At 46.3% G+C, this 26,284-nt stretch overlaps 1 protein-coding gene across 2 annotated transcripts in view; it reads left to right on the forward strand.

Moving 5' to 3' along the window:
• LTBP3 (latent transforming growth factor beta binding protein 3) overlaps positions 1-26,284 on the forward strand; it is a 542,185-nt gene that overhangs the window by 388,538 nt on the left and 127,363 nt on the right. For both annotated transcript variants that reach the window (XM_069645022.1, XM_069645021.1), the window contains exon 19: positions 8,259-8,387. In XM_069645022.1, coding sequence (XP_069501123.1) covers positions 8,259-8,387 — 129 coding nt within the window. The remainder of the gene's footprint in view (positions 1-8,258; positions 8,388-26,284) is intronic.

The raw sequence follows: 26,284 nt of genomic DNA on the forward strand, positions 1-26,284 counted from the left end.
ATGAGACTTCGGCCTTCCAAGCTGAGCCCACAGATCAGACCAGACCCAAAGGTGTCATCTTTCTCAGGCACCATATTCCTCTGGAGTCCCTCTGTAAGAATTTCATTATCAAGTCCCAGTCAGCAACAAATCCCTGATAGTTCCCTTGTAAGGAATGGGATACCCATTCTAAGGCCGCAAAGTGCCACACCTTACCCACCCATTCATGCTCAGTAGGCGACTCCTTTGATTTCCACTTCTGAGCAGTCACCAGTGCCTCTGACGTCATTTCGAGGGTAGCTCTTCAATTATTCCTCCTGAGCCCAAGATTGCAAGGCCTGGATTACTCTTTTGCTTAATCCGCACAATATCCTCAAAAGCCTCCATGATCGTTTCCCAAAACCATTGGATCCGCAGGCACTGCCAACAGACATGGCTCAACGACCCCTCCTCACCGCATTCCCTCCAACATCCCTTTGAAAACTTTCAGAAAGATCTTATACTGCGTCACCGAAGTAATGTGCCACTGCAACATCAGCTTTACCCATATTTCCTGTAGTTGGTCTGACCTTGTTAGTTTGGGGATAATATCCCTTAGTTGTACCCACACTGCCTCTTCAATCGGCTGTCCCGCCGCTTCTTCCCATTGCCTTATATAACGTCTGTACCCTAACTCTTTGTTTTGTTTGATGTACTGATAAATAGTCCCCACAATACTTCTGTCCCCAGAATCCGCTAATAGTAGTTTTTCAAAGGGTGTTGGGGACCTTATTGCTGCCTCCTTAATAAATGGGTTCAGCAACCAATGTCTCAGTTGTGTGTATTTGAATCTCTCCCCCTCTCTTAATGAAAAGTATAGTTTGCACTGGTTAAAGTATTTGATCTCTCCCCCTTCGAACATATCACCTATCTTGAGGCATCTGCCCATTTCCCACTTACTGAACCCTGACCCTCCCATTCCCGGAGAAAATAGAGGATTATGAAATATAGGGGTAAATTGAATTGAATTGATATTTTATTTCTATCGTGCTTGTACACAAGTGTTTCAGAGCACGACAAGGCAAGGGAGGGGAACAGGGGAGAACAAAAAAACGATCTTACTAGGCCCAGTGACATTGAGAATGCGCAAGTGCATGGGAGAGGGGGAGGGGAAAGTGCATGGAAGGGGGGAGAAGTGGAAAGTGCAGAGCAAAGGAAAAACAGATAAATAATAATAAATAAATAAATAATAAAGGCAACAAACGGTGGTAGTGCAGCCAGCAAGTGACAAGAGCTGGATTTAAGGCAGCAGACAGTGTAGATCTGATAGGTGCAGGAAGGAAAGGGGGGTACTGTATGGGTACAGATACAGACCCCAGTGCAAGGGGTGGCCCGGATGCAGTGCGGGAGGGTGGCAGGGTGAGCAGGTACCTGGGCCCGGAGGACAAAAGGTGGGCAGGTGCAATTGTGATGGAAAGGTGGGTAATCCCGCTCTTGTCACTAGTTCGTCCCCCACTAGAGAGCCAATCGTATTGCGGTAGAGATTCTGTGGCCTATCCCTCTTAGGTTTCCAAAATACAGCCTCAAGATGACCTCCCAATACTGCCTTGCCGGTTTGTCTCCACACCTTTTCCCTGTCATCTTTCAACCAGTCTCTATTAACCCTGGTCTGTGCTGCCAAATAGTACACCCGGATATCTGGTTCTCCCATCTCGCCCCTGTTTCTCGGCATGGTAATTACCAGTCTTGCCACCCTAGGTTTTTTATTGTTCCAAATAAATTTCCCTATGTGCCTTTGAACAGCTCGAAAAAAGGACCTGGAGACTTTAGTTGGTAACGTCATGAAGTTAAATAAGATTTTCGGGAGAATGACCATCGTCACCACATTAATCCTTCCTATCCATGATATCGTCAATGGACCCCTTTCTTGTAGCATTTGTCTGATGTTCCCCAGTAGGGGAGAGTAGTTTGCTGCAGATAGTGATTCAATATCTTTAGTGATGTTGACCCCCCAAGTATTTTATTGCCTTACCTGTCCAACTATGTTGAAAGAGACTTTTAAGCTCCTGTTCTTTCCCCTCCGGGGTATTGTCAAATTCAGGGCCTCAGATTTGTGGGGGTTAATTTTTAACCCTGCTACTGACCCGAAATTAGACAATTCCCTATTCAAGGCCCTAGTAGACCTTTCTGGGTCAGTGAGTGTCAACAGCATATCATCTGCAAATACAGCTACTTTATGGAACTTTCCTCCAAATGGGATTCCTACTATGTCAGGTGTTTCCCTTATTGTAGCCAAGAGGGGTTCCAAATGAATCCAAACCCGATAGTTGTCCATTTATCATCAAACGCAGCACGGGTTAGAATAATTTGCCTTTATCATTTAGATTATCTGAACCCCAAACCCATTTCATTTTCTCCATAGTGGAAAACAGGAACTGCCATTCCACTCTATCAAACGATTTCTCTGTGTCTAATGCAATCAAGAGAGCCAGAACGTTCTTAATATTAGCCTTTTCTATTAAGTGTGTTATTCATCTGGTATTATCTCCTGTCTGTCTACCCCGTATACACCCAGATTGATCAGTACCAATGAGTTTCGGAAGAAGATGGTCCATCCTGGATGGCAATATTTTTGTGTAGATCTTTGCGTTTATATTATTTAGAGCAATATGCCTATATGATTTGCAACATGCCGGATCTTTTCCTGGCTTCGGATGCATGACCACCTTAGTTTCTTCCATAGTTGGTGTTATTTTCCCTGCCTCCCCAAAATTGTTGAACATCTGGACCAGATGAGGAGTTAACTGTTCCCTGAATGTTTTATAAAAATCAGACGTAAAACCATCTGGTCCTGAAGATTTATTATTTGGCAGTGACGCCATGGCCCTGTGGACCTCCTCCACTGTAATGTCTTGGTCTAGGTCCAGCCTGTCTTGCTCTGATAGTCCTGGGAGATCAGATCTGTCCAAATATTATTTTTGAGTCTGCTCTAGGGGATTATCGGTTTATATAACTGAGTAATACTCTGAAAATTTTCTGGTTATCTCGTTTAACTCTGTACTCTCCCCTCCTCCATTTAATTTAATTCTTGTTATGGTTCTGACTTTCTCTTCCTTCCTTAATAACCTAGCCAGCAAGCTGTCAGCCTAGTTTGCCTTTACATGGTATTTCTGTCTAAGGTATAGCAGTGCACGTTCTGCTTCGCAGTGCACGTTCTGCTTCGCAGTGCACGTTCTGCTTCCCTTGTTTGCAACATTTCCAATTGTCCCCTTATGGCCCTAAATTCGCTCTGGGTTTCTCCACTAATTCCAACCTCCATCGTGGACATGACTCGTTTAAATTTTTCCTCCAACTTTCTTTCCAAGAATCTCCTCTCTTTATCTCTGCAGGCTTTCACCGCAATAATCTTCCCTCTAATCGTGGCTATAAGTGCATCACATGTCGTATTTTGATCCGTATCTCCCATCTTATTATCTTGGAAGAATTCCTCTATGCCTGCTCTTATTTCCTCCCTCAGTGTTTCGTCTTTAAATATATAAGTTGGGTATTTCCATTTCACAGCCCAAGGAGGATGTCCTTTCTGTTTACTGTCAACCTAATGTGGGCATGATCCGATAGTGCTATTGCCCCCACCTCAATCTCTACAACCATACCCAGCATACTCTGGGATACCCACTTACAGTCTATCCTAGAGGAAGTCCTATGAACATGAGAGAAGAATGTGTATCCTTTAGTGTCTCCCCTCTTTTCTCTCCTATTTTCTCATATAGTTTTCTGGTGGGTTTGACTTGGGCACCCACCCTACCCCTGCTCCTATCCACCCTCTGTTCCCAAGCTATATTAGTCTCCTGTTAATATAATTTGTCACTTAGCAAATCTTTCCAATTTAGCTAACTTCTGCTGAATTAAGCCTTCTTGCCCAGAGTTAGGCGCATAGATAGTAGCTAGAGTGTATAGTTCTCCCCTTGCCTGTAGTATCACTGCCAGATATTTCCCACTGGAATATATTTCCCATTCCGTTACTGTGAAGTTGAGGATGGTTCGTAAGGCTATTAACACCCGTCCTTTTTTCTTCCCCTCGTTGCATTGGAATATTTGACAATAACCCTGGAGTCTAATTCTGTGCTTGTCGCTCATTTGCAGATGGGTTTCCTGTAGAGACAGGAGGTCTGTTTTTTCCCTTTGTAAAAATCTTTCCAATTTCGTCCTTTTCAGGGGGGAGTTCAACCCATTGACATTCAGTGACATAATGTTCATATTATTGAGTCTAGCCATCTCCTGAACTGTTCATAAAGCTATTTCCATACCCCTTTGCTTATCTATCAATTGGGGTCCCCTCCCCCTTTCCCTCCCTCGCTCCCTTCCCCCTCCCTCCACTGACAACTCCCTCCCCACACTGGGTGGACTCAGCCGGCCTCTAGCACCTCCCGATTAGCCCTCTCTGGGATTAAGCCTGTACCACAACTCAGCCCTACCAAATGCAGGCTCTCCCAAGCCCATGTATTGGTCCCACATGCCACCACCACCCCCCAACACTTACACTACTAAAACAATTGCCCTCCCCAGGCTAACTTATCTACACTAGACATTCTACGGATCATATGTCCTCCTTTTAGGTAGCTGTGGGGTGCTTCGGAGGCCCTTAAAGTTCCTTCGTTTCACCGTGGACCATTCCAAAGTCTTCCTGATTTCCTGTCCTTTCACCATGGACTCACTAGGCCCTGCCTCTTCTTTCTCTAGCCCAAGTATGTTCACACCTTCATTACATGATGAAACGCAATGTTGTCAGCCCTCCCATTCGAATACCAGGCCAAAGGGGAATGTCCAACGATATCGGATTTCCTTTTCACAAAGAATCTCTCAATTGGACCCATTTTCCTCCTTTTAAGCAATGTTATTTGGGAAAGGTCCTGAAAGAGTTGTATCTCCGACCCGTTGTATTTTAGCAGCTTCACTTTTCTTGCTGCCAGCGAGATCTCTTCTTTCTGACCATAATCGTGCAGGCCCTCTAGGGCATCTCTTGGTCTAGCTCCCGGTTCTCTCCTCAGCTGACCCACTCTGTGCACACTGTCCAATTTCAGTTTGGTACCCCCTTCCAATTCTATTAGATCTACAAATATTCGCTGGTTCGCCGCATTCAGGTCTTTGTCGTGCACATATTCAGTCAGGCCTTTTACCCTTATATTCGATCTCCTAGACCTATTTTCAAGATCCTCTGTTTGCAGTTCCAGGTTGTGGGTAGCGCTTGCAAGCCGTTCCACCAATTTGTCTGTTTTCCGGGCATCGTTCGCCAGTTCCTGGAGCGCTGTCTCGTTCGTATCCACTCTTTCCTCCAATTTGTTCACATCTCCTTTTATCTCATGTAGCGCTGATGCCAGGACCTCCTGGATCTTATCCAACTGTACCTGAATAGTTCCTGCGATGTTATCCCCAAAGTCTTGAAAATACCTTCTAAGAATATCTTTCGTGACCGCCTGGTCCTGCCCAAAGTCTGCTTGAAGCCCCTCAAATTCTTGTTTTTCTAGACTTCCTTCCACCTCAGGCGAGTTTTCCGTATCTTTTCTCCATAGCTTTTTAATGGTACCTTCCTGGGGTTTCTTAGTACCTTTGGGTATATTCTGCGCCTCGTTTCCTCTATTTTTCGACATCTTCAGTTTGTGACCCCTAATAAAAATGCTCTTCAGACCTACACGTGCGTCTACCCTTTCTTTACTGAACCCGCAAGGGGTCTCATGCACAGAAAATGTTCCTCAGTTGCTGTATTGTCTCGAATGCCTTTACCGCTTGTGGATTACCCCTCTCTTCCCCCTTAGGAGATCCAGGGAGCCCAGGACTCTGTCAGGGCACATGGTCCTTGATCTTAAATTCTCTCAGCCCCCCACTACCTCATTCATCGCTTCTAGGTTTCTCCCCTTTTATCCACTGAGCGGGTTCCCCCAGCGCGCACAGAAAGAGGGCGCCTCCCCCCTTATGTGCTCAGTTGCTGCTCCTCTTCAGGTTGTGCTGCCTGTTATTCACTAAAGGTCCAGTGCCCTGGGCCTCCGTGCTGCCGCCTCCAAGGCTTAAGTTTCTGGTGGAGACGATTACCCCAGCGTTATCCACCTCTGCTTCACTGTTATGGAGGGATGCCTCTGGTTATTTCCCAAATTTTCTTCTGGTGGGAGAGAGGTGCAGGGGAGCAGGGGATGCGCGTCTCCACCTCTCTAGTAGCACCCCTGGGTCTTATCTCTCCCTTACTGCCCGTGGCCAATCCCGCTAACGCTCCACCACTCACCTCACCTTTGGTTTTCACCCTCCGATACCTACTCCTCCGGAGGTTCTCTACAGTCTTGCCTCATCCCTGGCACTCGGCCGCTCTCCTCACTGTCAGGGTTCCCCGTCTGCTTATGCGCGCAGGCCCCCTCTCTTCAGGAGGTCCTCTCCAGTCTCGCCTCTTCACCGGCACAACCTTGTCTTCTTGTCTGGCTCCGATCACTTACCTGTGGGGTTCCCAGAGCTGGCTTTGCAGAAGTCTGTAGTCTCTTCAAGCAACTTCTCGCCCCACTTAGCCTGCTCTTTCTCTTGCCGGAATCCGCCCCAATGCTTCGTTTTTCTCAGACTAGACCAGGTCCTTCTTGCACCACCAAGGTGCTGTTCATGATCCTTTCAAATCTTCACACCTGGGGAGGGAATAGCAACGAAAATTCCTAGAATCTGTGTTGGGGGGGGGGGGTGGGGGGAGGAGAGCATCAGTTACGGTGCTCTCCTGTTGGCAGGCATTTTGGAATCCATCAAATGTGTATTTTAAGACTTCAAAAACAAGTATAATTGCCTCATCTTCGTTATAGTAACATAGGTATTACAGAGTAGATGTAATCTAAAACACTGACTCATCCATCCCTGTTATATTCATGAAACCAACCTGTGCTCCACATATGATACATTTTTCATCGTGCTAACCTTGCATGCAATGTAGTAATAATTTCCCAAGACCTGTGCTAGAGCATCAAACTGGGAAAATGGTCCCAGGGGTAAAGATTTCTAATTGCAAACTACTAGCCAACCATTAAAAGTCACTTTCCACCTCGATTCTAAACATAGACACAGCACACCATTTCTCACTCGCCAAAAGTCAATTATCGCTACCCAGTGGCGAGTGCAAATTCTGCTCCCTTGTTTATACTTTACAAAAGTATAACATATTGATGGACTTTCTATCCACTCATGTGAATTGCAAAAAATAATTGGCTATTCAATTGCAGATTAAAGCATATCTGCCATTAGCTCTTGTCTGAGATAGCTTCTGAGATAAAGTCCATTGTCTCAACGTACTTTGTAATCCAGTGGACAGGCTGGCACAAAATCAACAATTCGTCACCCTGTTATTTGCCAACATGGGGTTCTTCCCTCCTTACATTTCAAGGTAACAAGCTGCAACTGGAAGATAAAATTATGTTATTTTTCATGTTTCATAATGGCCGGATGTCACTTTCACCATTTGGAACTCTCTCCCTGGAATAATATGAACTATGAAGGACCATGAAAAATTCAGAAAACTTCTAAAAACCTGTCTCTCCAGCACCGAATGGGGGAGTAGGCCGAACTGGAGTGAGGGGCAGAGGAGAAGAGAGTCCTCTGAAAGAGAAAGGTTGTTTTAGACCTGAAGTGTACCCATCATGATAGAGGGCCAAAGGTGGAAACAGGGGAGGGAGATGTGTGCCACTTAAATCGGACTACTGAGGGTGCAGAACACATCACACATAAAAGAATAGGGCCAGATGCAGAAATCAGCCAGCCAGGTGTAGGGAACACCCTACTCCTGGAGGAACTCGTGGTGGCGGTATTTGCTACACTCGATAGTGATCGACAGGGGAAGGGATATGTAGCGCATTTAGTCAGAACAGCGCAGTTAGGAAATGTACTTCAACTAACAAACCATACTAAAAACTCACCCTTCTGCATACACCTCTCAAACACTGAACTAGACGCAACATACCTCTACAGCACCACAAACTGCATGAATTTCACAACAACGAAACAAACCACATGCCCATCACAGCTCTTTTTCACGCTCAATATTACTAACCACCCCACCCTCCTTACAGTACAGATCTGCCAGAGTGGCAAGAGACCAAGCAGGTGGCAACAGTGCGCGGTATAAGGACCTTTAAAATAACATAACATTAATCCCATGCTCACTTGGTTATTATTCTGTATTCAACATTTGTCCTTTTGTCTCTCTCTCTCTCTCTCTCTCTCTCTCTCTTTCTTTCTATCTCCCCCCTCTCTCTATCTTTTTCTCTCTCCTTTTGTACTTTTAGATATCAATGAGTGTAACCTGGACTCCAGCCTGTGTGCCCCACATGGGGTTTGTGAGAACATTGATGGGTCATTCATTTGTGTCTGTGATGAAGGCTTTGCACCGACGGATGATCGTAAAGGCTGTGAAGGTACGTACATGTTTGGGAATGCTGCCATGGTAAGACTGGAGGAGTGATGAGATGCGTTGGCCCTTTTTATGAGTGTGGAGGTACTGGTAATAACAGGTGCAGTAAATGCAGTAAATACCACCATACTATGAGGTGAAATAGTTAAAATGGAAAAAAATAATGCATGGGGTCAACCAAAACAGGTGGAAAAGTGGGTATTTCCAATGGCCACCTTCTCACCCACTTTACAATGTATTGCATAAAAGGTTAGAAAATCAATCTTCTGTGCATTACTAAAGTGATCACCACTGCGGACAGGGGTGTTTATGGTGCGGTGAGTGGGGTGGGGGGGGCTTGCAGGCTGCTAAAGGTACGGAAATCAGATGGGTTGGTTTTTCAGCAGCCGACGGGGAGCCGGGGTGTGAGTTGCTCACAGAGAAAATAGTGACCTGGCGAGAGATGCAATAGGCTGGAATGGAACAGGTGCAGACACTGGCGGATTCTGCCCAAGTTCCCAGTCTCCTGCTTGGTATGCACCTCTCACCGGGGTACTGATCTGCAAATGTACAAAATCCATTTGCATGAGTGTGAAAAATGGAGAAAAATAATGTGTGGAGATTTTCAGACATACTGCTTGCAGTATTTCTGGAAATCTGCAATCTATTACTGCCAACATGGCAGATTTCTTGTGAGGAGGAGGAGGATTTCTAGAAGTACTCGGGAGGAATTGGGCCAGTACATAGCGGAGCTGCACTCCAGCATAAACTGTCTCGCAGAGCACCGTTCCATGTAGACATGAGGCCCAAAACCACCCAAGTTGAGGAAGCTCTCTGCCCCGGGTCTCCTGAACGCTGTATCAGAGACACCGCGTGCAGGAAACTGCCACGAGTCTTGCTCTATCTGGAGCCGCAGTCAGGGGCTGAAGCTACACAGAGCTTTCCTTTACTTGGTGGGTCGGGTGCTTACAGCACACGTTGCTTATCGCCACTCAGCTGCTCGCATAGAGACACAGTGCCACAGTGTTTCTATGCATGCAGGGCAGGGGTGTTTCTAGGTTTGTAAAAGATGCAGGACTACGCTATTGTCGGGTCCGTTGGGACTCTGGGCCAGCTAGCCTTTTGGTTGTAGCCCCTGATCTTCTATCCCAGGCTACAACCAAAAGACCTAGTGCTATATTCGACACCTAGCTCTGCCCCCCCCCAGTCCCTTCCACTAAATGGGAGGGGTGGAGCGTTCTCGTTCAGAAAATTAAAGTACACAGCAAAACTTTGCGTATTGAGGAGCCAGGGCATACTGTAACAGGGTTTGTTCAGGAAATAACATGCAGTAATACTGTGAAATAAAACTATCCAGGAAGTTCAGCCTCCTGGGGACTCCACACATAAGTACACTGAGACCGGATTGGTCAGATGGCCCACCAGTAGTTGCAGCCCCAGTCCGCCGGATGGTAGATCCGGCAGAATCTCAAGGTGGAATCCTAAGGCGGCAGCAGCTCGCTTTTGCTCTCCGCTGCTTGCCGCTGCCTCTCTAGCAATCATGGCAAAGGTAAGCCCATTGCACCGATGCTCGGAAAAGGCCCCACTGCTCCTGTTGGGTTACATATTGTGAATTTGTATAGCTGCATCATCACTGTTCTCTCCAACCTGACTCCATTCTTACCTCCAGCTAGGGCCTGCCCGACGCATGACTACCTAAGAGAAGCCCCGACTTCTAACCTGGCCCAGGTCTTAACACTGCCCGCTATTACAATGGGTCCCGCAACAAAGCCTATTCCACAACAATACATGTTGCAGATTAACCCCGCCAGCACAAGAGTAATAACACTTAGTCATCTGTGCATTACCGACCCAAACACATCAGCCTTGCCTAACAAGCATCCAGTGATCCCCAAAGCCTCACTGCACGCCCCCAATTTTAGGGTCAGACCCACCCACACTCCTAAGGTAGCTGCAACGCTGGCATCAGAGCACGCAGCAAGCCCTTTGGGCTCTGTTGTTCCATCTGTCCAACCAACCACCATAACAGGGCCCACTTGTGCTGGTCCCACCTCCGGCAAGCCCCCGAGCCACTCCTATATGCAGTCAGTCACCCACCACCCCAAAGTATATCAACCACCAGCACATCACACATGCAGGCCATTCTCCTTCATGCAACTAGCAGTTCCTCATCAGCATGGCCCACAGCACGAAACCAGGGCCTCCCATCATGACCCTCGCCTGCAATGCTGCCCCTACTACCACATGGCAAAGAAATCAGCGCCTCAGCAGCAGAACACTTCACATGACCAGTATCTATCCCCAACCATGTGCCATTAGGAACTCCTGGCTTGCTGAACGCACATATATCACCAGGAAGGCTCTGTTCCAGCAGCAGGCCCCTCCTTATTCACCATCCAAACCCCACCCCCACCCTTGCCTATTCACCCCACTACTCCCCCTCAGTTGCCCGCTGTACCACCAAAGCCATCCACACAGCCATCCACACAGCACAAATCCTCAGCAACTATCCAGAGTCACCCCTAACACTCCCTCCCATACCAAGGGAGCCCTGATCAATGCCAGATCGCTTCCCGCCCACGCACTTGACATCCATGACCTCATAACTCCCTTGATCTTGACAATTTAGCCCTTGCTGAATCCTGGCTACATGTAGCTTCAGGCCCGGCCCTGTCCCTTGCCATCCTACGAACAGATAGATAAGACGCCAAATGAGGGGGACTCACTCACAATTAGAAAATGCACATCCAAATTAAAGGGTAACTGTGACCTCCTATCTGCCAAACTCACCATCTCCCATACCTGCACAATCCTACTCAATATTCTCTACAGACCAACTGGACCAACAAACACATTTGAGGAAGACATATTACACTTACTAAATGCTACCCTCAAGCCAGCCTCTAAAATCGTCCTCCTGGGTGACCTGAACAGGGGCCTAAATTACCTCACTGACCACAATGCCACTTCCCTAGTGAACTCTGAGAGCCCTAGGCTTCACTCTCCGCGTCAATGCCCCCACCCATGCCAAAGGCTGCACCCTCGACTGGATAGCCGACCTCAACTGCAAGGTAGACATCTGCGCCATCTTCCCATGCCCCTGGACTTATCACCATGTTGTGACCTTCTCTATCCCACAGCCCTCAGACAGCACACTGGCCTACTCCCCTGCCTCCCACATTGGCACGGAGCTCTCGTAAAATTACCAAGGACAGCATCACTCTGTTGCTTTTGGACCTCCAACCAAACCACATCCTCCACCTGGCCAACGATCCAGTTGCTCTGGCAGACATCTATCTAAAAACATTGGCAGTAGCGGGGGACACCATTGCCCCCCTAAAAATCCACATAGCCAAAGCGCTGACCCACAATAATTCTTGGTACTCAAGTGATCTGCAAGAACCGAAAGTCAAGAAACGCCGGGCAGAAACTTCCTGGAAAAAAAAACCCATAGAAGCCCACAAAGCCCTATTCAAATCGGCTGCCAAGACCTACAAATCAGCCATCATTCAAGCCAAAGCAACCTCATATAACCTCAGAATTGCCAATACCAACTCTGACTCTAAAGAACCTTTCTCATTCCTCAAGGATCTAGAATCACCTTTCCCCCTCACCCAACCCCCAGGCATCACTAAAGATGAAACCTGGTGTGCGAACATCCAAAAGGCTCTTCTCAACAAAATCACCACCTTTTCATGAGAAATTCCTCGACAAACAATCGGCAATCACAACCACCCTGCCACCTGCCCCTTTCCAGTTTTACAAAGTATCAGAAACAGGTGACTACCATTCTCAAGAACTTCAAACTCTCCAAATGCAAAGGAGACACCTGCCCAGCCCCATCACTAAGGACTGCGCCAAAGCCCACATCCACTTCATCACATGTTTTATCAACTCATGCTTCACCTCAAACCTAGTCCCTGCCTCCCTCAAGGAAGCCTGGGTGCTCCCCCTGTTAAAGAAACCCATGCTGGACCCAGCAATCCCAAGTAACTAACGACCCATCACCACAGTTCCCTTCCTGCATAAAATCCTAGACAGGGCCACCTACAATCAAATCCAACACTATCTGGAAAGCAATCGCATCCTAGCCCTACGATAATCAGGATTCCGACCTGGCCACGGAAGAGAATCAACCCTACTAGACCTCAAAAATCAACTTGATGAAATCAGAGGTGAAGGCAAGCCCACCCTCCGCCTCCTCCTATTAGACCTATCGGCCGTCTTTGACTTGGTCTACCACAACACCCTCTGCCATCATCTCACATCAGCAGTCAACTTCTCGTTGGAAGCCACATCATGGGTCGCCTCCTTCCTGGCCGGAAGATCAATCAGAGTCTTCTCAGAAGCTGCCTGTGCCCCACCATCTCCCATATCCTGCATGGTGCCCCAAGGATCATGCGTTTCACTGACACGCTACAACATTTTCATGAAGCCCATCTGCGATCTCCTGGATTCCATTGGCATCTCCTACACAAACTATGCCTATGATGCCCAAATTCTACTACTTTTCTCCGGCGACCACACCAAAGACTCTCAAGCCCTAAACAGAATCTACCTTACAATCCAAGCCTGGATGGCAGCCAATGACCTCTTTCTCAATGAGACAAGAAGACAGAAATCTTACTATTGGGGCCCTCATCAGTAATAAAAAATCTTCATCCCCCAATATACCAATTTCAGCATTGATGGTCTGCAGATACCTGTCTCAACAGCAGTAAAAACCGTAAGGGTGTACCATGACTCTACACTCTTCCCTGACACGACTAGTCAATGCCACCGCTACATCAGCAGCCTGCACAACGAAATTAATTAACGCGGCCTGACCATTCCTTAACCCTAACAGCTGCCTCACTGTCGCTAGAGCCATTATTGGGGCCAGGTTAGACTACTGTAATGCCCTCTTCACAGGAACATCGGCTCACAACATCCACAAGCTCCAAGTGATACAAAACGGCGCTATCCAAGCAGCTCTTAACATTCCGAAAAGAAAGCACATAACAGAGACCAGAAGGAACATCCATTGGTTGCCAGTCAAGGAAAGAATTATCTTTAAAACTATGTCTAACACCCACAAATGTATATCCAACGCCACCCCACCTTACCTTGTGCAAAGATTCCACAAAGCCCATTCCAGACCCATTAAAAGCTCTTACACCCGCAGACTGATCCCACCCAAATATAAAAGGGTAAAAAGTGGGGATGCGAGCTCCCCATCAGTGGCAGTCAACCAATGGAACTCCCTCCCACCACTCCTAAGGGAAGAACCCTCCTAATGGACCTTCGGGAAGGCTCTTAAAAACTGACTATTTACCTAAGCAGCTGGCCTTTTACATGGCTACCGCCCTAGCCATTTGCACCTGACTTTCTACCATATTTGAGTGTAACTGGTTGTAAAATTGCCACAAGGCCCAAGGGCTTTGTGCGCTTAACAAATGTAAAATTAATAAAATTGAAATTAAGGAATATTTCTGACATTCCCCTCACTGGTTTACCCAACAACGCCCTGATGGGTCCTCATCTAAGGTCTAATCAGGCATGCAAATATTGATTGTGCCAAATGAGACCAAAATCCAATGCTCCCTGTTTCCCCCAGTGAACCAGACTATTGTGCTTCACTTGCTGGAAGCCAAAGTTTACTTCTAGTATACCCATGGTTTTCCCTACCTAGAGCCCATAAGTTAATCTGGTACCTTTCCCTGAACAAGTGAGTAGGATACAGATGTTGCATAGATGGATATGGCTGGCAAAACCAGATATGACATTTTTATGACTGGCGTCTTGATTCAAACCCAAACCAACATCTGAGAAAACATCTGATAAGGTGCCCCAAACGTTGAAAGCAAAACCCATTGGGTGGCTGCCAAAACTTAAATGTTTGTAGTCCAGTGATGATGAACCAGATTTCCCACTGAGTCATCCCCCTAGTGTTATGGAGAATTCTCTTATAAGGCTAATTTCCCAAACCTAGTGAGTCCCCCAGCAGCTTTGCTGGATTTTTGGGGTTTGTTTTTATCTCCTGCTAAGAGTGAGACTCTTTTCCTCCCACTCTTAGGCATGATTTGAGGTATGTCTTTGACACTTTGTGTGCTTATGGGCTATTGGGTTTTCTTTTTACTCCATAGGGTATCATCTATTTTTTATGTGTGTGTTACACAGCACCCTCAGTGCAGTAACACAGGGGTTTCATAGTGACCGCCAAACATAGACTCCATACCCTGGGACTGACTACTGTCTCCCAGGGCATGTAAAGTCACCATTGACTTTACTAGTCCTAAATTGTGAACAGAAACAGTACAAACAATCATATTGTGGAAGTACTGGAAGGGGTTAATTATATTGCCCCTGTGTCTGTTTTCAAGGGGGCACTGTCCAGTCCCCCCTTGTCGAGTTTCTGGCTGGTGGCAGTGGTTACCACGCGAAATATTCCACCGGAATATTCTCTATGGGATTTTCCCATTGATTTTAAACGCACCACTTTTTGGTGCAATGTTAAAGATACGGCCGGTTTATTTATTTAATATTAAATCAACGGTTGGGTCATTTTTCCAGAACTCTTTTCTAAAATGGCATTAGTGTCCATCTCTGTAACTCTGACCAAGGTTGAGCCCTTTGTTCCACTTTTTGGCGAGCTTCTCCACAGAAGCCCTCCAAATGGTGCCACTCTGTCTGGGTTCCACAGGATGTGTTGGGAGGGGAATTGGCACCCTGGACTGCGTTGCCTTAGCAACCCAAGTCGCACTCTATTCTGATTGGTCCAGAGGTGAGCCGCCCGGCTCACCACTTAGCATGTTTGAGTGACAGTAGGCTGTTGAATGGGGGTTTTTCTGCATAAAAGCAGGGCCTTTGGGACTGGAACTTCAGAAGTCGCCACAGAACCTAAGAATCCAAAGAGGGAAGAAGCTGAGCCATCTGCAACGACGACACCACCGGTGAAGCCCTGCTGCAACGAACTTGCCACTTTCCCAACGACAAGAGAAGATCTTCTGATGGACGTGTCTTCTTCCTCTGAGCTGGTGGGACCAACCAGTTCGCCCCTTTCGCCTTCAAAGACGTCTCTTGGTCGAATCGCCCGTGCCAAGCACCCCGGTGGCCGGATAGCCAAGCTTCACCACTTTGATCGCGAATAAAAGGAACGCACCTTTTACCGAAAAACTCTGCGGCTGGTTTCATCCCTGTGCAGTGCAACGACTCCATGTTTCCTCCTCAACAAGATCCTCTCTTCCCCTGGTCGAAACAACGAACTGAAACCACTCCCAGGAACAACTGCTACCGCTGGAGCTTCCTCTCTCTTTAAGGTACTGTGTCCTGCCTGGCCTCCCTTTCTCCGGTTTACCCTAGGTGACCCTTAAATCCTTGGCTTTCCAACTGGGTTGGCCCCAGACCTTCTAACATTACCTTCTTGAATCGCCCCAACCTCTTCTGAACATTCTGCAAAGACTTTTAGTGCATTTTAAACCATGTGATCCTGGGCACATTTCGCTTTGCTCCATTTAAAGTGGGCCTGGCCTATGAACTTTGGCTCTACAGTATATACTGCCTTTATTCCCTTGCTGAGAACTCCTAAAAGTGTTGGGACCTATTTTATTTTTATGCTCTGCCTTTTTCTCTCCCTTTAACTGAACTATTGGAGTGCCATCAGGTTACACGCTCACATCTGTTTTAACAAATCGTGGTGTTTTAACTCTGACTTGTCTGATAGTTATCAAGGGAGGTGTGTATACGTTACCTGACTGTGTTTCAACTTGCTTTTGATTTAGAGTGCTAGTATATTGCCTAAAGTGTGTTTTAAATAAATAATTATATACATTTTATACAAAGCTCTGGTCAGTGTTTGTTTGCTCTACTGTGTTTTTAGCCCTATTGTGTATACTCTATATACTGCCCTACTCTTCTTGAGAGAGGTCTGACTGCTCAGCCACAGCTACCAGGTAAATCTGGGTGGTGCAGACTGCTACCAATTGGGTTTACTGCTTACTCCTGTAGTCTTAATCTTTTTGCAGTGTTCCCCAAGGGAACTGCACATGATTCTGCCTAACACCTATCTCATGTATATCCCTAGAGTCTGCATCCTAACCTTAGTTAACTTGGGCATGATAATATAGAGCACCCACTAAAAAGGAAATGTGAGGAAGGTCTGGTTGCCCCTGCGCCTGCCTGAGAACTTTTCTGGCGTGAAACTCTGCTGCATATCTGAAAACACTGGGCCTTTTCCAACCAGAAGTTGATGTGCTATTTTAACCCTGGTGATCCTTGACCTCTTTAACTGAAGAAAAGGGTCTACCTCCACCTCCAAGATTACAAAGCATTCTTAAAGTTATCAAGGGCTTTTCATTCCGACTTACCCTATATTGCTATTCTGAAAACTCACTTATGAGGAAAAGGTCTTCTGAGGGGTGTACATGCACAATTCTGCTAATCGATTTGTACGGGAAAAAAGTGAGGAATTGAGTACGTGAACAATTGTTCTCTTCACTGCTTTCCCAAAGCATGCTTTACAATGTGCTAGGCTCCATACCAACCAGTTTAATCGATAGGCCACATGAAACTCTTAATCAGTCTGTTGTGATCTCATTTTCATTTGTAAGTTATTTAGCAGTCTAAACATTACTATTAACTGAAATCAAATCAGGTCATTCATCAATACGTTGTTGTTCTTACCAATAATGTGATTCACATCATTGCTCTGTATTCCATTAAATACCAGCAATGATTTTTAAAACAATGATATAGCTTTGTTTAATCATCTCAAAAAACATTATTGCTAGTTGTTACAAAACCCAGCCTTAGTTGCTTGATCTAAAACCAAATTTCAAAGCAACTGCACATGAAATAGAACCGCTTCTAAAATGTAAAATATTGCTCAAAATGTGTTTTGTACTCAGTTCAGATTCCCATACCTGGTGTGACGGCATCATGAAGCAAGACACAGACAACAGACTTGAAGTTCTAAAAAAAATACTTTATCAAATCAAATGTCAGGCTGGTAGAAGGCCTAACATGCCCTATGCTAAGGGGGGATTTCCCTACCTGAATGAAACTCAGGAAAGTCTGAGTCAAAGAGTTCAACTTAAAAGTCTCTCTGTGTCCAAAACCTGTACTTTCCCTCACAACTAAAGCTAAACAATGTGTAGGAATGTCAATAATAAAAGAAATAGTGTTCAACTCAAAGTTCTGAGCTTCTTCCAGCTCCCCATCCCCAAGTGTAAGTGTAAGACAGTTCCAAACAATCCTCTGGGTTCCCTTCCCCAAGTTCCAAGCAACACAGTTAAAAAACAAAAGATCTTGAGGCTCTGTTCTCAAGACAACACATGTGGTTTCTCAAGTCTCAGGGTTCCCTTGCCTAAGACTATCCACACCACTTATACGTGTTTCAGTCTCTTCAAAAGGTTTTACAAAACTCAGGGTCCACTTGACCCTCCTTTCACTTAAAGTGCTTTCATTGGTTTGTTTCACATGTCTTTGGTTTTCAGCATTCGGGGCTCACTGGTCTAGGCCAGTTGTCAGCCACACGGTCCATCCATCACAGGTCACGCAACCAGGATCCCTGGGCTCTTCAGCCCACACAGGTTCTTTGACACTGGCTCCTCTGCTTCAAATAACCTTCACTTAGTTCTTCTTTTCCGGACTCTTGGCTTTATGTGCTGCTTTACACAGATCTGTCATCACATGTCACTCACCTATTGCCAGTCTTTGGCCTTTCCACGCTGCATTTACTCATAAAAAATCACTTGTGGGAGGGGTGGATGGTATGTTCATACCGCAGCTTTTCTGGCGCTCTCTCTCACTTGCGCCCTTTTTTGCCATTCACTTTCACATGGGCACTTGGTTGATTCTCTGTTATTTGCTTTTCCCATAAGGTTTTATTCCATTCAATGTTTAATATGTTTAGTTTCAAGATTTCACTCAATTCGTTGGTCAACATTTTCAGTATTCAATATATACGCATGTTTCTTAATTTAAGGTTTCCATACAGTTCATTATTCAATCGCCATAGTTTTCACTTAATTTCGCGGACAGTTATTTCGTTTTTGGCCGATAGGAGTGCCCCGTTGCTCGAGTGCCCTCCCTGTCACTCACCGGCTTCAGGCGTCTCCTCTCGGTCGGCTCCCACTGCTTCCTCTGCACTTCTGAAGCCGAGAAGTCCACCGCTATGAGCCCAGCTCGTCTGCCGGGTGTTTCCCTCAGGACACCGGCAACCTGAATGCTTCTTCACGGATGCGGGCAGCGTCCTCTCTCCTAGCTTTCTCGCAGCTCCCACTGCCTGCTCTCTATTACGGAGGCTCCCAGACCTGCAGCAATTACACAGCACAGTTGCTTTGGGCACCCGCAAGTCCTCTGGGATATATGCCGGTGTACTGGCTTGTTCTCCGGTCCCACCATGGCTGCCTCCTCTTAAAAAGGGTCCCCTGCTGGTCTCCCCCACAGGCCTACGTGTTGCTCTCTCTGATGTTCTCTTCTCTAATTTTAGACACCTGCAAACTAATTAACTGGGTGCAGGTGTGTTCTCTCAATTGGGTCTGCCTGTGTTTGATTAAGGGGACATGCCTGACTCTTACAACACTCGTCAGGCATCTTCTTTGTCCCAGTACTAGAGTGGTGAAATGGTATAGTGTTCCCTACTCTTTGTTGCCTCTTCCTCGTCCCAGTACTGTCAAGTGTCACATGTGAGGAAATCAGGGGAACAGCTTTATAGTAACCCACAAAGGTCGGGGGAGGGTTAGGTTGGTTTGCAACAGGAAAAGGGGGATACCATGCCTTGCCTGTGTATACCCCACTTCCAGTCCCCAAGAACCCTCCACCCAGGTGATCCTCCCTCGCTTCTCTACCCCCAGGGTAAAGATCCAAGAGCGATGGCCTTTCCCTGGCCACCTGAACAAAGGATCCAAGGGGAGTAGGAGTGAGACTACCTTCAGGTTTCTCACACTGGTCATCTTGTTAATATGAGTTTATTAATAGTTAGGTAATAAGTATTTTACGTAGGTACGACACTAATTCTTTCACAGCTCACTTTAGAGTGTGACTGTGGCATATTTAAGTATTTTGTGTAGGCATTACCCTATGTGTCTCGATGCTCACTATAGTGGAGTACTTTAAAAAAAACTAGGCTCTTCTGATTCAAACTCATGAAAGCATACTCTTTGCTTTGCTTTGCTTTTCACAGCGCACTGCTCTGTTTATAAGTATAGATGTTTTTTTTATGTTTTAACCCTCTAACAATTTAAATAGCCTAATTTCAAACATAGGAAGTCAGAATCTTTTATGCTTTGCTTTTCATGTCTTTGTAATAAAAATGAGAAGTTAGGTTCTAATTGGGATTCATGTGACATACCAAATTTTTAGATGTGACAGGTGTTCTCCCTGGAGCTACTTGCTCCTGTAATGTTAATTTATGCCATTCTTTGCATCTCAGCTGCTCTTCTAAAGCCCCTTCCTTTGCCTACCTGGGAATCGTGGAATCCAGCATATTTGTTCTTCTCCCCTTGTATCTGGATGTGCTCTCTGACTTCTATATCTTAAATCACTGTACTATCTTATTGAGGTAGATGTGTTTTGGACTATCATATTAAAAACAATTCCCTAATCGCTTATCATTATTTATGTATTGGGTTGTAAGCTTATTCAATTCGTACAGTATGTACTTAAAACAAATAGCTAATATGCATTATTTTGGTTTGTGATACCTTATCACTGTGAACAGGTTGGATGTTTGGTTCAAAACATATCTCCTTGTTAATTGCCTATTATGCAGTTTTGCCAAAACACATACTCGAATGCAAATTAATGTGACAGCTTTTGTCTTTTTCACTATATTCAAATCTATCTGCCTATTTCAAGTGTGCATGTTGTTTACATACCACTGTGAGTTTATAGTTCTGCTGTTACCTTCAATTCTCTGGCCTGCAGTGAGAAACCAATTGAATGTTGCAGGCCATGTCTCCCTGAGTGCAAGCTTTATATTTACACCTATAGTTCTAGTTCCACTAAATGCTTAATAAAAGTGCCAATTATAATAATAATGTATTATTTTTATTGGTATCCTCTTCTTATTGATCTCCCTTTCAGGGAGATCTATTATTCTCTCTCTTTCATTAAGACAGTTCAAGTTCCTTAACTTTGATTCCCAGATTTTCGCGCTTATACTGGGACGTGTTTCTAGGAGCATATAATTCCCTTTTGTGCTCCTGTTCCTCCCGGGTTCCCCGTTACCTTCCATACTATTTGGGAACATCTGCAGGATTCTTACGGGCCTGGGATCTTCTCATGTTCTCTTTCTCCCGTTCAGCTTGTATCACGACTAGGAGCCGTATTGCTTGCTGTCACTTCCCTGGGGTGGTGTTGGCGTTGTGGCACAGGCAGCCTGCTCGCCATGACAATCTCGTACTCACGCCACCACTGAAACTCTGACTCCAGTTGTCTATGCTTTCTGTCTCTACTGCATGCCGGGCTCACAGCATTTGCTTTGCTAGTTCCATGCAACTTTGGATTCCCCTGCAGATCCACCCCTGCTGCTGTTAGGCTACCAGGGGATCTCTGCTGCTTCAGTATGCATTCCTCTCTCCTTCCTCGCTCTCGTTGGATGAATACTCAGTGGATTGGTGATGTCCATTTAAAGAGACAACTTCTCTTTCTTCGTGATGATAGCACTTTTTAACTTTCTCTTCTGTCAAGTATCTGTACTTGGAAGTATTTGATATGTTAGATAGTCCTATGTATGCATCAATTGAATTGGTTTAGGGAGTTCCTCACAGGAACGGGAGTCCTTGTCCCCTAAGGCGCAGTCTCTCCCGGTGAGGTCCCACTTGCCTCGACCCCTAGGGAAAGTGGTGCAGAGTGGGCTCACTTGCCTAGCCTCACAGGAGGGAACTCCCCATTGGGGAGAAGAGACAGATTCCCTCAATTTGGCAGTTAACACATTAATAATATCCAGTAGCTGCCAAGTCACCAACAGCATACAACATATTTTTAGTTTACCTGTACCCACAATATAAGACAGTACTGCCACTGTAAAACACACTTTCATGATCACTGTACCCAGAATATATGCCTGCATGGCCACAGATATGCCATTGGTCTGTAAGCATGTTCATGCTGGCATTACCTAGTTTACATTAGTATTGCCACTGGAAACCATGTTCATTTTGGTTGTGCATGATAAATACCAGTATTGCCACTGTAAGGAAACACTTTCATGCTGGCTATGCCCAAATGCACTAGTATTGCCACTATTACAACCTAATTTCATGCTCACTGTGGCCAATATATGCCAGAGTGAGCCACTGAGAGACATGGTGGATGTGCCCATTAATCCCCAACCACTCTAAGAACACACATTCCTTCTGTCTGCAGCCAAAATGCACCAGTATTGCCACTGTAAATCATTTTCATGCCGAATATGGTCAATATATGCCAGTATTGTGTCATTATCCATTTTCTGGTTGGCTGGTCCCAATAAATGCCAGAATTGCCACTCTAAAAACACACTTTCATACTGCATGCACTGTTCAAAATCTGCAAGGAACTCTCGAAACCTACTGCAGTCTCCACTTCTCTGCCATCCCTGACCCTCTGCCCTGGCCTCTAACTTCATAACCACAACTCAGGACATCTTGTCATCATTCTCCTCTACACCCCTCCCTTCTCCCTCACCCGCTTTAAGGCCTCCCTTACCCCCACACCCTGAACCTCACCCCCTTCCTTCCTACTCTCCTCTTTCTTGCCCATTTGATGAGGGCTCCAGATAAATACTATCTATGAAAGTCTCTTCCAAACAGGTGCTCCCCTGCTCCTCCAGAACTATCAAGGACAACATTGCCTCCCTTCCTCCAGCCTAGGCTGATTTCTGCGATCACACCTTTCCACTTGCTCCTTCCCGCTACTCCGCAAGCACTCCCTTGTGCAGCCTCTCCTCAAACAGCCGTCTGCAGACCCCTCCTGCCCGCCCAACTACTGCCCTATCTCCATTACCCCCTTCCTGGGCAGACTCTTGTAGAAGTTGCTCATCTCTCAGCTGATCCAGCACACTGAATCTGTTGGTTGTCTCCACGACCACCAGTCTGGCTTCAGAGCATCCAGAGGCACAGAAACTGCACTCCTGAACACCCGTCAGATTTTCTCTCAAATCTTGATTCAAACTCTCCTTCCGTTCTCATCCTACTTGACCTTTCCTCTGCCTTTAATATGGTCAATCATGCCACCCTTATAAATCAGTTCTGTGATACCCTTGGCACCACAGAGCTGGCACTGGACTGGTTGACCTCCATCCTCTGACCTACCATCCCAGGTTCAACTGGGCCCTTTTCTCTCCTCCATTACATTCTCCACCTGCTGCGTCCCTCTGGGCTCTATCCTCTTGCTGTGGCTCTTCAACATCTACCTTGCCCCGTGTCACGTCTCGGCTAAATTGGAAACTGCCCTGGCGGTTGTTTGAGCGCTATCCGGCATGTAAAACCCTTTGAAACTACAACTCTCACAACTCTTGCTATTTTAGCCACGTGACATACACGCATGACGTTGCTGTGTTTTCCTTCGTTTGTGAACTGCATTTAACTCCCGTCGGTTACCAGACATTTGGTCGAAAAAAATTGGTCGACCAGACAAATGGTCGAACCAATTTGGTCGAAAACCAAATGGTCGATTTTTTTATTTTCACCCCTTTTTTTTTTTTTTGGGCGGGGTTCCCCCCCCAGCCCCCTTTTTTTCTAAAAACCCATTTTTGTAAAAAACGAAAACCCGAAAAATAAATATATAATTAAAAAAAAATTCAACCATTTGGTTTTCGACCAAATTGCGTCGACCAAATGTCATTCGACCAGTTTTAGGTCGACCAAATGTCTGGACACCACTCCCGTCTATCCGGAGATCTAGTGCTCCTAAACTGTTGTTAGGTGTGAGCTTCTATTACCGGACTTCTGTTTTGTTATTGAATACTATGCATTTGAATCTAGACCTTGCTTCTGTCTTGCCCTTTTTCTGTCTCCTGACGCTTGCCTCCCCGGACTGCCTCCCCTGGAAAACTCGAACCCGGCTTCTCCACCTCGACCTCCCATTTCTGAATCCTTACACTTGGGCGACCTGATAAACCTGAACAATTCTGCAATGGAACTAGCGTGAGGCGAACGCTCGTTCCTCTGGATATTTCTTTTACTATTTTTTGTGGTTTTGTTCAACATTTTTTGACACGTGTGTTTATTCCTTGGTACACTTTTGGGACGCTTTGCTGTTTTGAACATTGGATTGCTGTGGTACACTTTTGGACGCTTTGCTGCCTCAACCCTGGATTGCTTTACACACTTTTGGGACGCTTTGCTGTTTTGAACATTGGATTGCTTTGGTACACTTTTGGACGCTTTGCTGCCTCAACCCTGGATTGCTTTACACACTTTTGGGACGCTTTGCTGTTTTGAACATTGGATTGCTTTGGTACACCTTTGGACTCCTTGCTGTTTCCACGTCGGTGTTCCTAAAATATTGGCACACCCCTCCTTCACTTTACAATCTCCTTGTTTCTGCACTCGATACTAGTAGGTTACTGGTATATTGTCTCTACGGCGCAGGTAAGAGCGGGTACTTGTGGGCGGTGTTGGCTGTCTGTATTTTGGCATTACATGGCTGTATTTCTTGAACAATTGTTTTGTTCTTTGTCCCTCTAGCTCTGACGATTCTGCTCCTGCCTTTTCACTCAAGCCCCCGGCCTACCAGGTGTGTTGATCCCTGTAGGCTGAGCTCTTGGGAGGGAAGTCTTTGGCACATCAGCATAAAGACTCCATATTCCCGGAGGAAAGGTAACCTCCCCAAAAGACTGGGAGACATTATCCGCAACAACTGGGATACCAGCCCTGAGTTGTGACAGATTTAGGAGCCTTATTTAAACGCCTATCGGTAATGGAGGCTGCATCTGATCCAATGACAGCTCTCATGCAGGCTTTCTCTACTTTACGTACCGATATGGCATCCGCCCATGCGGCTTTACATCAGCGCATGGATGTACTGCAGAGCTTCGTGCAGCCATTGCCCCATGATGAGGAGTTTGGTGATGCCGCTGCGGCGGCACCTCCTCCCGTACCCCCTCCAGCTCCAGCCCCAGTTGTCCTTCCTGGGCCCTTTCCTTTGGCTCCACCCAAGCGTTTTTTGGGGGATCCTAAGACTTACCGGACTTTTGTGAACCAATGTCGCCTTCATTTTCTTTGTCGTCCCTTGGCGTTCCAAGACGCTACTACTAAGGCGGCATTCGTTCTCTCCCACCTAGGCGGCACTGGCGCGGCATGGGCTAATCCATTGCTGGAAGCCGATGACCCGGCTCTGTACGACTTTGATAGGTTAATCCAAGCCATGAATTGTGTTTTTGACATGCGATACAAAGCACAGACTTCGGATTTGGAGTTCTTGGCTATTAGGCAAGGCAAGACAGATCTTTTGACTTATCTAGCCTGTTTCAACCAGTTGGCGGCTGAGACTACGTGGCCAGAACAGAAAAAAGCGGCCGTTTTCTATAAAGGTTTGTCGGATGAGCTAAAAGATGCCCTATCAGTGGTGCCCGCCCTTCCACCTGGTTTTCCTGAGTTGCTCGACCTGGTTCTTTATGTCGATGCTCGGCTTCGGCAAAGACGGGGCGAACGTCGGTATCCTGATATTCGTACCTCTTCCCGACCAGGTGGCACTACTCCTGTTTCTCAAAGTGAAGCCGAACCCATGCAAATTGGGGCCATCAGGGGTCCATTATCCAAGGCCGAACGAGAGAAACGGGTGCTGAATAACCTATGTTTCTATTGTGGCCAGTCAGGTCATTATATTCGTTTGTGTCCTAAAAGACCCGCCAAGCCGGCGGGAAACGCCAGGACTCGTCCGTAAACCGGGCCTTTAGGATGAGTCAATTGTACCCAGGCTCGGATGAGTGTTTTCCGTCTTCACATGTTTATCTTACTATGTGCTTCAAGGCCCCTGGCATCAAATCTTTTTTCAACCCTGTAATGATAGACTCAGGGGCTAGTGGGAATTATATGGATTCCAGGTTGGCCGAACATTACGGACTACCCATAATTCCCAAAATACGACCTGACGAGATACATGCCGCAGACAGTTCCCGTTTGGTATCCGGACAGGTTACGGAGCAAACGGCTTCACTACAAATGTCCACCTACAAGGTCATTCGGAATCCATCACCTTTGACCTTATTACGGCCCCCCAATTCGGCATGATTCTGGGTCTTTCTTGGCTGCAAACGCATAATCCTGTAATTGATTGGGTTGAACAAACCGTGCGGTTCTTTTCCTCTTTTTGCATACAGAAATGCCTTGGATCTCATGAGGTAGCAGCCTTTTCTCCCTGCCTGGCCCTGGTGACTAGTGTTCCTTCCATCAGTGCCATGTCCTCTATCCCGGTCCCTGTACTTCCATTGGAATACCGGGAGTTCTCGGATGTGTTCGATAAAGGCTTGTCAGAAAAACTGCCCCTGCACAGAGATTATGATTGCCCCATTGATCTCATACCTGGGGCAGTCATTCCACATGGCCGTATTTACTCACTCACTCAGAAGGAAGAGGAACACCTGCGAGACTATGTGGACAATGCTTTGTGCTTGGGACACATACGTCCGTCCCGTTCACCAGCGGCCTCCCCGATATTCTTCGTACCTAAGAAGGAAGGGGACTTACGCCCCTGTGTGGATTATCGTGCCCTCAATAAAGTCACGATCAAAAACCAATATCCGTTGCCGCTCGTCACGGAACTCCTTGATAAAATGACCTCCTCTACTATCTTCACCAAGTTGGATTTACGGGGAGCATACAACTTGGTGAGGATGCGTAAGGGGGATGAATGGAAAACTGCATTCAAGATGAAATTCAGGCTTTATGAATATTGTGTAATGCCCTTTGGGCTTTGCAATGCCCCAGCGACGTTCCAACACTTTGTAAACAATGT

Source organism: Ambystoma mexicanum, chromosome 2p (genome assembly GCF_040938575.1).
Source record: "Ambystoma mexicanum isolate Mex_15411 chromosome 2p, UKY_AmexF1_1, whole genome shotgun sequence".
In the NCBI taxonomy this organism is placed as follows: Eukaryota; Metazoa; Chordata; class Amphibia; order Caudata; family Ambystomatidae; genus Ambystoma; species Ambystoma mexicanum.